Raw genomic sequence first — 12,664 nt, 5'->3', positions numbered from 1 at the left:
CATAACCAAGATTCCCACCCTGCCATTGCCTGCCTACACAGGGCCCACTCTGTAGCTAATCAAAGGCTGGCCTCCTGAATTAGCAGCAAAGTGTATTTAACAAACAATTTCAAGAGGAGAAAAGCATTTGAGCATTTATTTAGAGTGAGAGGGGAAAGAAGCCAAAAGAATGCACTCCTAAAATAAACAGAAAGTAATCCGGGGAGAAAAACCTAGTCCAAGGGAGAAAAATCTAGTCCAACCAGTTTTAAAACGCCTTACCCATGACTCTGAGATAACACGTAGTGGACCACTGAGCGGGCATCAGGTGCAGTGCGATCCAGCATCACTGCAGACCCAGAAGCATGTGCTTCTGTGACTCTCCTCTGAGAAGATTACTGAGCCTCCTCGAGGTGAGAGGAAGAGAAACCTCCCAAAAGAACAAGTCAAAGACAGAGAGGGTGACTGCTCTCCTGGCTCACCCACCAACACACCCCTCGGGGACCGAGACCAGCACGATAATATAAATAAAGGGCTGTCAGACTCAAACTTTAAAACAAGAAGAAAGGAATGTTCTCCTGCTCGTGACAAGGTTGGACGTCAGAGCACACGCAATGCACAGCGAACGCAGCTTCCACAGTCCCACGTGCACATGTGCAGACCTCCAAGGCGGAGGATGCAAAGCAGGACTGACCTTCACGTGCGCCACGTAGTGATGACACGTCTCCTCCATGTGCGCCAGATGCAGCTTCTCCGAGACCTGGCCCACGGTCTCTCCCAGCAGCACAAAGTAGACCCGGGGCAGCTGGCTCTTTTCCTTTTTCGCCACATCCGCCGTCAGAACGTAATTCAGACCTGCCAATACATAAGGTCGAAATGTCAGGGAGGACAGACAACACAGGGTCAAGCCAGCTCCACGCCTCCTCACAGGATCACGAGGGCATCTCAGACACCTAACCCTCCGCTGCACGGGGGCCTGTTGCCTGGGCCTACACCTCCTTGGCGAGAAGCATACAGCCAGGTGCTGGCAGAATCCAGAGACGACCAGGGGTCCCCGGCCTTCCTGACGAGCCTCGGTGCATCACACTCCGTGGCTCCCCCCGATTTAAACCTCATGAACTATCAACTGAGCCACCAAGACCCGCGTCAACAATCCGCTGTGCTCAACGCGATCAGTGTCCTGCCAAGCGGACACCCCGTCGAACCCACAGAACAGCACTAGGAGGTGCTCAAAAGATCAGGCTGCCTGTCGTAGTGACTTCTACAAAGCAATGGGATCTATGCCCAGCACAAGGGAGGAATTATCCACTCATTTCCGACTCACATCGCAGGCGTTAGGTCGTGCTCTATAATCACTCTGTCCACTGGGATGTGCACCACTGGGTACAGACCGTGTGCCAGGCACTGCGGGGTACAGGGGACACACTGGTGAACCACACAGACCAAACCCCCGTCCTCACAGAACTGACACTCAGAGTGAGAGCCTCACTCACAGTCTGAAGCTTTCTTCCCAGGCAGCCACATGCGGGAATCACACATTGTAGAGTGCCTACCATTCTAACAAAACCATGACCGCCGTGGGGCATGTATGAGGTGCCCTCCTGCAGAGCCAAACTCATCACTTACCCCTCTGTGTGTAATGCCAGCGGGCAGAGCCTGCTAGGACACAATCTGGGACTTTAAAAAAAAATGGTCACAATAAAGAATGCCCATTGGATGAACCCCAAAGGTTCGTTCCGCCTCTGTTATTTGAGTCTGTTAGAAAATATAGGACAATGTGTTTTAGTAGGTAAATATGGCACTAGTATCAACAGGCCTATTTCACTGCTCATCTGTACCAAAGAACCCCGTTTCAGAGGTCAGCCCCTTTGTTCCACTTCATTTTTAGCTGCTTTGTGGGATATGACATTTGCAAAGTGAGAGAAAAGGAACTTTCTGTCCGTAAGTGACCATATGAGACTGCTGTGCAATGGGGAACCCTGCCCCCCCCCCCCCCGCGTCTCTTGGAAGCTGGGCTCTGGCATCCTCACGCCCATGGGCACTGACATTTGGGAGGCCAGGCACCCGGATGGCTCCAGCTCTGAATCCCATCACAGGGCTCAGCCACCAGGGAAGGCATGGAACAGAAGAGAGGAGAGTGACCTGGGCTGGCACTCTGCAGCTGCCACCGGGCATGTTTTTGATGCATTTAATGGTTTCCCTGGGCCTCTGCCATCTCAGGCGTCTTGCCAGGCCAAGCTGGCGGATTCCTGGGCAGCAAGGGCCAGTCTGCCCCAACTTGTTTCTTGCAGCAAACAGCTGATGTCCACGGCAAGGCTGGGTCCCCAGGAGCGACCTGGGACCTAGATCATCCCGGAGACACTATTAAGAGGAAAAGAATGCCTGTGGGAAAGTACTTCAGCAGACAACACACAGGAGCCTGTGCAAGAGAGACACCCCGACTCCCTTGCCGACAACAGCGGAAAATGGGGTGCATGCGTAGAACGTCAAGTGTTCGGGGCAATCCTAGGGACCACCTAGTCCAAACCCTCATTTTTCAGATGAGGAGTTGAGGCCTCAAAAGCGAACAAGACTTGCTCCAGGCCAGAGAGCCATGCACCTCAGGGCGGGATCTAGACCTCCCTGGTCTGCCATGTGGCTACTCCTACCCGGGTTCTTGGTGCATTTCTTATACGGCTGACAAAAAACACACCTCGCCTTTTTGAGCACACAGCCAAACAGGCACAAAGATCTAGAACTGAACTCCGGCCAATTTCCTTTTTACTGGTCACCACTAATCTCAGCAACAGCCACACAGTAAGAAAGGACAAGTGTCAGTGAAATGAGTGTCCTAGTTCTGTTTAGCAAGATCGGAGCTAGAGGTGGGTGTCATCGATGGAAGAGGAGCCGGAGGCCTTGGCAAACCACCACTGTGGTGGTGGCAGCTGCCAACTGGGGCCTCTGGGCAGCTCCCTCCCGGGCCGTCCTCCCAGGTGACAGTGCTGTGGGGACCCTCCCTCGGGAAGGATGACCATGCAGAGAGCACAGGTTTGACCCATCTTGCCGGCAGCGAGCTGGCTGAGCTCGGAGAAAACCTGGGCGGAAATGAACACAGGAAAACAGAGCGGATCATAGCAGGGCCCCACCCACATCCTCTTGGCTTTTCCCGCGTCTCCGCTGTCCAGCCTGACTTGCCCCTGCCAGCACCTGCACCCCCTTTCCCAAGGGCTTTCTGGTGGCTCTGCCCAGGTGCAGGACAGGCCGGGGGCACCCCAAGGCTCCAGTGCCCAGAGCAGCCCTCAGGACAGCATGACCCAGCTCCCTCGTCCCTTGGGAGGGGCGCTCCACCCTGCCTCCCAGGGTCCCCCGCAGAATTCACCTCCAGCCCACGGCGGAGACGTGCTCAGCCACACACCTTCTGTGTGGCAGCTGTGATGATGGCTTGTGTGTCCACTCGACTGGGCCACAGTTACCCAGATACTTGGTCAAAGACCAATCGGGATGCCACCACAAAGGTGTTTTGTTTTTTTAGATGAGATTAACATTTAAATCAGTACAAAGCGAATAAAGCAGATTGCCCTCCATAACGTGGGTGGGCCTCACCTAATCAGCCGAAGACCTAAAGCAAAAGAAGACGGAAGTTCCCCCCGAAAAAGAAGGCATTCCGCTTCCAGAGCCACCCATCCTCGTGTTCTGTTTCTCTGGGGAACCCTGACGGGCGCCGCTGCCTTCCCTTCCTGTCTCACTGTCCCCCTTTCCTACTGGTGCTTCCTGGGGTCACCCTCCTGCATCAGCCACGTGCCCCCGAGTCCCTGACTCCAGGCTCTGCTTCTGGAAGGATCCGAATTAAAACGGGGCAAGTCAGGAAAAGGGAATGGGCTCAGCTTTCAACATGTGCCAAGCACTGTGCTGGCCACCTGACAAAGGCCAACTTCAGTCCGCAGAGCCTCGTCTCACTGCAGAATCGCGGACGCAACCCGTCCCTCCTGCGACTCAAGGGATGGGAGAAGCAGCTCAGAGACCAGGCCGAGGACCACAGCCACGCCTGCTCGAGGTGCACGTGGGCATGGCGGCACGTTCACCGGCCAGACTCTTCTCAAATGCTCCAGCGTACGGTCGCAGACAGGCCCAATCCTCCAACTCCCGAGCGCCGGCATTCTGGAAGCTTTTCATCTTTAAGGATCGCCTACTTAGTGCTTCTCCTCGATTTAAAATTTACTTTGACGTTTTAAATTACACAAACAGAAGTTCCCTCCGTGTCAAACTCTCTCTCCTAGAAGGAAGCAGCCCCCCAGGAGACGTAAGGATGGAAACCCAGCCTGAGGGAGGAGGTCTCGGAGCTGCCAGGGTGGCAGGAAGAAGTGTAGCCCATGCGGAAGCCCTGAGCGTGGCTGGCAGTTTTCAACGGCACCCACCCCACGTGTGTCTGAAAGGGAGCCCCTGAGAAGGGGAGAAGACGTTGCAGAAGCAGCCAATCAGCCCGCTCGGTGAGGGCGCTGGGCCATGGGGGAGGGTGCCCCGCTGCAGGCAGTCCAGCCAGCCGCACCCCCCCGGAGGGTGCTGGTTCTGATTAGGACCCTCCCCAACAGCACCTCTCACGTCTGCAGGTTTGCCTCCTGGCAGCTTGTGTCCATGCCATGTCCAATGATGTCATGTTGATGGAAAAGCTGATCAGCCCCAAGTACCACTTCCAGCCGCCTCCTGCCCCTGCCCCCAGCTGGCTCCCGGGGGCCCCCCTGGACCAGGAGGGGGCCAGCTGTCTCGCATCAGCCCTGGCTCTGGTCTCTCCCAGCAAGTTGACTCCTTCCCTTGTTCCGTCAAAACGTGATTTCAGCAGTGAAATTCAACCCATGCATTCTCCTTCCAGTTACTCTGAGGTCCCCTTAGAGCAAGCATGTCAAACTCAAAGGCTAACACAGGCCCAATAAACGAGGCATGCGGCCCGTGGGCCGAGAGTTTGACATGCTTGCCTTAGGGTCTCCCAGGAGAGGAAGGGCAAGGATTTCCGCTTCCACAGAAGGAGTGGTGATTATCACACCAGGTTGTCCCATTCCTCATCTCACACGGATTTGCCTCATTAGCCCATCCCTATGCTCCTGGAGAAACTGGAAGGAGCTAAGACAAATGCACCCCAAAAGCCAGAGGAAGGGTGAGGGATCAAGTCTCCCCGTTTCAACCCTGTTTTCCTGCATTGGCTTGGATGACCTTGGGGCCCAGCTGCTGGTCTGGAGGGAGGGCAGGCACCCCTGAGTGCTCCTGGCTTTGCCAGGCTGACTGAGAGCCATGGAAGCACAGGTTGCAGAATCAGAGCACAAAACACAACCACTTAGGGCTCATCCCGCCCTGGTTTTGCTCTAAGGACTCAGGTCGGAGGCCAGAATGGCTGGCTCCTTCTCGGCCTCCAGAGACTGACAGGCAGGTGGAGGCTTCCGCGTGGCCAGCAGGGGTCAGGGACAGAGTCCTCGGGGGCAAAGCATTCACCACCTTACTTATGGCATCCAGGAGCGCCCCGAGGAGCCACGGCCACTCCCCAAGCCAAGAACGAAGTGTTTCATGAGACTTGGGGTGGGCAGACCTCTTGCTCGATGCAATACATCATAAACCCGTTCTTGAGGCTGTTGGGAGTTCAGCGCTGTGTCTGCACCCCAACACTGAGCCAAGGGGCTGCCACTAAAGGGGCTCAGACACACCCAGAGGCAGCAGCATCGGCTGTTTCTGTCTGGATCATCTGCCTCTCCCCACCCTCGATCGCAAGCTCCATGAGGACAGGACTTTGCCTGGCCTCTTCCCCGCTTCGCGCCCAGGACCAAGCATTTTTAAGAGCTTAATAAGGATCTGCTGATTGACTGACCCAGCAGGCGCTTCAGTAACTCCCTGGGACTGGACACCCACTGGGCTGGTTTTGGAAGCTGTTGTCTCTCAGCTCCAAATCTGTCCTCACTCTGCGGTGCCGGGAAGGGGCTCGGCAAACCCATTTCCTCTTTGCCAGTCGCCCTCTGTGTGGCTCTGCCAAGATGAAGAGCTGGGGGGCAGGGGCTGCAAGGCTGGAGGAGGGAGAAGGGGCGCGCTAGGTCCTGCCTGCTTTCCATCCCCACCAGCTTAACCCCGCATCCGTTTCTCACAGCAGCTGGCTCCAACAGCGGTTGATTCAAGTTTCAGTTTCTTCCCCCACAGCCAGCCACCCTGCACCCCCTCAGACACACCAGCAGCGCCAGCTAGCAGCCCCTCCTCCGAGCTTTAGGTCCTAGCTTTGCAGGGGCTCTTCTCCCAGCTTCTAGGTCCCCGAGAGAGTGGTCCCCCCAAGTGAAACCTTTTCCTTGGGTTCCCCTAGGTGACCAGGGGTGCTCAGAGCTAAGCCACCCGGAGGCTTGCTGGGCCCCACCCTCAGAGGGTCTCATTCAGTTACAATTTGCATTTCTAATAGGATCCCAGGTGCCGCTGCTGCACCTGGTCTGGGGAGACCATCTGGTGCAGACCTAGCAGGGTGGCTACTTCCTGCAGTTACTGCCGGGTCCTCTGTGACCTGCTGGACCGACCCCCAACGTCACACTCCCTTCGTGAAAATAACTGCTGTGGTTTCTGTCTTCCTGACTGGACCCTCCCCTGCGGAGCCAGGGCAGACTCACCCCTACAGCGACCCTCTAGAGTGCCCACAGTATGGCCAGAAGCCACAGCAGCCCCCGGGGCGTGACTAACCCGCTGGCCCTGAGCACTCCTGTGGCCACCTGGGAGCTGTGGTTTCCACTGCTAACGCGGAAAGGGAAGAGGCGAGTGGAGTCCCTTCCCTGCGGCCCCCTCCCTGTGCCTATGCGTGAGCTCCACCAGAGACAAGGCAGTAACACCAGCTGCTGTGGCTCCCAAACCATCCCCCGGGGGGAGCTGCGGCCGAAGGTGGCGGCAGGTTGGTACCACTGCAGACACCACTCCGACCGCTGTCCCGGAGGCCTAGTTCCCCACAGTGCCTCTTTATCGCACAACCCAGGCTGCACTGCCCACAGGCAGCCCTTCGCTGACACTCCCAGCCCTGGATATGCAGACTCCTGTGCTAGGCCTTCGTGGCCAAAACCACCACCACCGCCACCACCACCACCACCACCACTACCACGGCTCCTCCGCAGCCACCAGCGACGAGAATGGGGAAGGCTCATCATCGGAGGCCTGGGCGTGGCACTGAGCCGGCCTGCAGCACGTCTGCTGGTCTAGGAGGAGGGCGGAGGATGCCCGGGGCCTGGACATCCCCTCACCCCGCCTCCATCTGAAAACCCGACCTTCCCGATGGTGCAGAGCCAGGGGGGGCTGCCTTCTATGCCCAACTCCAGAACCCCCACCTGAAGCTGGATTCACACAGCCACCTGACACACTTCCTTCCACCTCCATCTGACATCCCGTCCATTTCCACAATGGCTGCCCATCACCCTTCTCAACCTTTCCGTAATGCCACTGCCGGCGCGTTTCAGGGCAGATTTCTGCATGTCTCCCTCTACCGGGAAGATGGAACTACGGTTCATTTTCCTGAACATCTGTGGCCTGCTGCCTGCAAAACCAGGCGGGAAGCCCAGCCAGCGGGAACTCGGAAACATCCCTGACTCGGTGGCTCATTACCGATTTCTCCGGGCACGTGCCTGCCGCGGAAGCGAAAGCAGGCGGTGACATTCAGGCAGTTCACGGGCTGCTGTCCGTCGCGACACTGGGGCGCCGTGATGTTGATGGAGACGGGGAGGAAGATGGAGACGTCCACCGTGATGACCGGTCTCGCCCTGCGGGTCAAGAGAGGAAGGTGACTCAGTCGTGGGGACAAGCAGCTGCCAGAACCGGACAAGAACTAAACAGACGGGACAAATCCCAGGCCTTCAGCCCAGCACTTTACGTGTGAAGTCGCCCAAGAGACAAGGGCCCGGCTGCGCTGCCGGTACTTTTCTCTGGTTCTTCGGCTTACTTCCTAATAAATGAAGCACCGTTAGCTTCCCAACAAGAAAGGCAGGTTGTTTGTGAACAAAGCACATCTGGATGAAGCCATAAACGGGCCACCGGGTGTTAAAATGCCACCAATTAGGTTCCGAGTTCCATTCCCTTAGGAAGAAATGAGTATGTCTGAGGAGTTGGACAGCCGCCGGCACGACCCGAGAAACAGATGCACAATCGGGACCCCCGGAGCCTCCACCGCCATTAGAAGCACGAACTGCGAAGTTCCAGGCCCGACCGGTGGGTCAGACCTCCCCCTTCAGTGACTCCCATCAATCCACTAAGTATTTTTTCTGAAAGACCTTGACTAAAGGCGTCCCAGCTGCTAACAGCAAAGCACTTCGGAGCTGATGGAACCAACCCGCCTGGCCTCAGTGAAACCCCATAAACATCCCCTCTCTTCACACGGACTCGGCCCGCCCCCCAGTGCTTGATGGATGGGCATCCCTGTTGTGACTCCCCGGAGCGGATCAGCCCCTTGTGCTCTCCCGGCAAACATCTGCTCAGGGGCCGTTCACCTAAGCTGTGGCCTGACCTTCTCCTCCCCGCCAGGCCTCACAAAGAGACCTCTTCACCTCCACGGGGCCCTGGCCTTCGTGCACTGGGCTGACATAACAAGATTAAGGGGCATTCGCGGCTGGAGAACAATGACCTTCCTTGTGCACGGTGACCCCTCCAAGAGTGCCCAGGGGGACAAGACAGATGGGAGCGAGGACCAACACCAGCTCGAAGGGAAGGAAGCCTGAAAGGAAACTCGGAGAAAGGAGGGAGCCGGGGGACACGCGGCACAGATGGGGCCAGGGGATTTCACTGCGGCCACCGCTGCCAGGAGACGGGGGTCGAGAGCAACAGTGTGACAAGGACAAGGGAACTGTGGGGCTCCCGGGGCAAACCCAGCTGCAGGACTAACGGAAGGCAGGCAACAGCACTGCCCAAGAGAAATCCAGAAGGCCAGGATACAATGTTCTTCTGTTCTTCTGGGCTCGTCCTTAGAAGATGCTATAAACAGCTTCTCCTGGTCGGTGTCTGTACAGATTCCCATGGTCACTCACTACAGCCCCCCTGGCCCTTCACGGCCAGCTCAGGGGTTCCCCTCCCTTCCTTAGCAACCCTGGCAGTCGCCCACCCCTGCTGTGGTCTCTGTGTTCACGTACTAATGAAGGTCGCTGTCTATTTCAGAACCTGCCCCACCAGCCTGCAGGCCCCCCCAGTGGCTGGGATCCTGGTGAATTCACCCCGATGGTCTCAGGAGAGTAACTGTCCAAAAGCCCTTGATAAATGGCTGCAAACTGTATTCCATTATTTCAAAAGGGATTAAAAGCCCAGGAAAAGAACAGGAAAGCCCAAAGTTTCACAAAACAGACAAAGGTCCCCAGGAGAGCAGGTCTGCACCCTGGGGGAGCCCTTCCCTGCCCAGACTGTGAACTTGGTGCTCTGGGTCCCAAGCCTGACTCTGCCTGTATGCGAGACTGATGACCTCTCTTTCAGATTCTCATCTGTTCAGCAAGGTAGTCGTACAGACCCGTGGGGTTCTCATGAGAACTCCGTGAATTAGTGCCTGTGAAATGCTTAGAATGGGGCTTAATCTCATCGTATATGTCCTAGTCATCATAGAAAAGAAGAGCCAGCGCCCTGCCAGCATGGCTCAGTGGTTGAGCGTCGACCTATGAACCAGGAAGTCACAGTGTGATTCCCAGTCAGGGCACATGCCCAGATTGTGAGCTGGATCCCCAATGTGGATCACTGATGTTTCTCTCTCTCTCTCTCTCTCTCTCTCTCTCTCTCTCTCTCTCTCTCTTTCTTCCTTCTTCTCTGAAATCAATAAAAATATATTTTTTAAAAAAGAAAGAGATAATCTGCTGCTGACTTCCTTTCTGCCAACTGAGTTAAACAAATGTGAGCGCTGCAAGGAATCGGAAATACAGGAAGCAATCATTTGATAGCCTTATTTTGAAACATACCTCAAATCACTCTACAGTTAGACTTCCACAACCCAGGGCTCATGGAACATCACAGAAAATACCCCAAGAAACAAAAAGATACTGGCTGCTGAAGGAAAATTTACAATGAAAATTATAAACTACATGAAGGAACACCATGGAGGAGTGAGTACATTTAACAGATGTGAGAACTGGCATCGAAAGAATAATAGAAGCAGTTTAAAGAACAATAGTATGTTTGCTTAACGTTATTAGGAAATTAAGAGATAGATCATAAGGAAAGATTAACCAGCATGATGGAAAGAACAAAAAGATAATGTGTATCTGAGCTCCAGAGGAAGGACTAAAGAGAATGGGAGAAGCAATAATTGAAAAAATAATGGGTTCGCATTTTCTGAAATAAATGAAAGGTACACATCTTCTGATTTTTAGTAAAGTCTGGAAAAAAAAAAAAGGAAAGAAAGAAAGAAAAGAAAAGCCAGCCCCTCCCATCATCCCAGGGGCCACCTGGGACATCTGGTTCCTCCTCTCACGGCAGAGATTTGCAGAAGGTGAGGTGAACAGGAAACAGAAGTCAGCGGGCCAGACAAAATGATGAAAGTTGTTCAAACAGAATCCTTTGAAATGACCCGCGAGGACCTTCCTGGGCACATCTCCCTCCAACATCAGTTCCCTCCAACCTTTGTGTTCCAACTCCAAGTATTGTTTTTGGACCAGGCAGAGCCCAGAAATCTTTCATGGGCCTCTCTGATCACTTCCTTTGCCTCAATGGCATCACACCAGCCGCCTATCGTCCCGCCACAGGACCTGGCCTCCCCAGCTAATCGGAGAGAACAAACTTCCTGAGGGCAGAGCTGGCCCTGCCCGCACTCCTGTGGGCGGGAGGCTGGGCTGCCCGGGGCCAGCCTCGGAGATGAAAGCAGAGGGGCACCTCAGGACAGCCATGCACATGTTCCCGAGATTTTATTTTGGGGGAAGCTGGTGGCTGTAATTCTTTCCGATGGCTGGCAGTCGTAGCTCACGTCCAGGTGAGGAACGAAGCCAGGCAGGGTGCCCTGGGCTTTCTCGGGGTCAGTGCTGCTGGCGGGGGCAGAGATGGGTGGACAGAAAGAGCCTGAACGGCTGGGGAAGACGCCAGCTTGCCAAACCTGCCCCAAAGCCATCCATCTCTACATAGGAGACAGGGGACCAAGAAGCAGACTCAGAGGGAGGCAGATGTAACCTAATTTATGTCAGACTTGCTTGCATTTATTGAGCACTGAGATTAGGCCCCGTTCTAAGCGTTTCACAGGCACTAATTCCCCGAGTTCTCATGAGAAGCCCATGGGTCAGATCTACTACCTTGCTGAACAGATGAGAATCTGAAAGAGAGGTCGGCAGACTCACAGGCAGAGTCCGGCTTGGGACCCCGAGCACCAGGCCCCCGAGTTCACACTCTCAGCCTCAGGGGGATTCTGCCTCTTCAAAGTATTTGGGGTTCCCCGGGAGTTAACTGTACCCTCAGAAGCTGAAGGCACTGCTGCATGAGAGGGACCTGGGGGTGAGGAACCACATGGCCCCTGGGACCCCTTCCAGCTCTGAGATCCTACTTGCCTATTTTAGAACGTTCTGCCATCGGGTTATTAACAAAACCTACGAGTTGGCTCCCACTCCAAAGTGTAATTCTGCCTCCTCTGACTCATGCAGACAGAAATGCTTGGAGAGGGTTCACGGGTGGGATGGCGGCCCACGGGCCTCTGTAGGGGAGATGCAGGCTGCCTGGGCCCCAGCGCACGTCCCTCGGCTCCCCTGCTACCAGGGAATGATGCGCTGTCCCTTGGGCAGAAGGCTCCTGGTCCCTGGGGGTGGGGATGACGAGGCGAGGAAGGGAGATGCAGGGTGTGAGGTGAAGACATGGGACAGGGCAGCGCTTCCCGGGCCCCTGAGTGTCACGGCACCCACGGGAACGATCGTATGAGCACAGCATCTGAACGAAAGGGGAAAAGGGCCGTTCATGGCTAAACGCAAAACCCCTATGGCCCAGGATGCCGCAGACTCTGCCTAGGAGCTCCAAGGATGCTCTCTCTCACACCTGTGAGCCACCGCAGGCCCACCAGCTGGAAACCTGCGACAGAGAATAACAGGAAAGGTAGCACTGGCCCTGGCCGGCGCGCTCAGTTGGTTAGAGCATCCTCCCAATACACCAAGGTCGCAGGTTCGATCCCCGGTCAGGGCTCATACAAGAATCAACTCATGAAGGCAAAAATAAGTGGAACGACAAACTAATGCTTCTCTCGCTCTCAAATCAATAAAATATTTTTTAAAAGAAAGGGAGCATTCCCGCGGACTAAGCACCTCCGCCCGCAAGGAGCAGGACAGAGGGAATTGCTGACTAAGGTGAATGACTCCCCCAAGCCCCCCCCCCCCCACCAATCCCACCCCTCACCCACAAAGAATGTAATCCAAGAAGCAAGAGGAAACATCTCACCTTAGAAGAACCACGCTGTCGGACATGAAGGCTCCAATAGTTACATCTGAAAGCCAGAAACGTGCAGATTTAGAAACTTGCTGAGGCCTATCCCTTCTACCCCAAGGTTCTCCACAGCAATGGGGCCTGGCCTCGAGGTCGGGCCGCTGATGGCCGGCCTCTGGGCTCCAGAACGGTCCTGTCAGAGTCAGAGCCACACGGGCCCTTACGGCAGCCAATCACCAGGTGTGGCCGTCGAGCCTTTGGAATGTGGCTGATCCGCACCGAGATGTGTTGTGAGTGTAAAATCCAGACGGATTTCAAAGACCTCGTTCAAAAGAACAGCCACCTCCTTAAT

The 12,664-nt window shown here is 55.4% G+C and overlaps 1 protein-coding gene across 1 annotated transcript in view; it reads right to left on the bottom strand.

The window, feature by feature from the left end:
• ITGA9 (integrin subunit alpha 9) overlaps window positions 1-12,664 on the bottom strand; it is a 261,202-nt gene that overhangs the window by 186,343 nt on the left and 62,195 nt on the right. Inside the window, exons 13-15 of the mRNA XM_059664393.1 lie at window positions 12,328-12,373; window positions 7,561-7,715; window positions 674-834 (exon numbers count right to left, since the gene is read on the bottom strand). Coding sequence (XP_059520376.1) covers window positions 674-834; window positions 7,561-7,715; window positions 12,328-12,373 — 362 coding nt within the window. The remainder of the gene's footprint in view (window positions 1-673; window positions 835-7,560; window positions 7,716-12,327; window positions 12,374-12,664) is intronic.

Source organism: Myotis daubentonii, chromosome 14 (assembly GCF_963259705.1).
Source record: "Myotis daubentonii chromosome 14, mMyoDau2.1, whole genome shotgun sequence".
NCBI classification, from domain to species: Eukaryota; Metazoa; Chordata; class Mammalia; order Chiroptera; family Vespertilionidae; genus Myotis; species Myotis daubentonii.
Note: the sequence above shows the minus strand (reverse complement) of the source record. Positions and strands in the feature narration are given on the sequence as shown.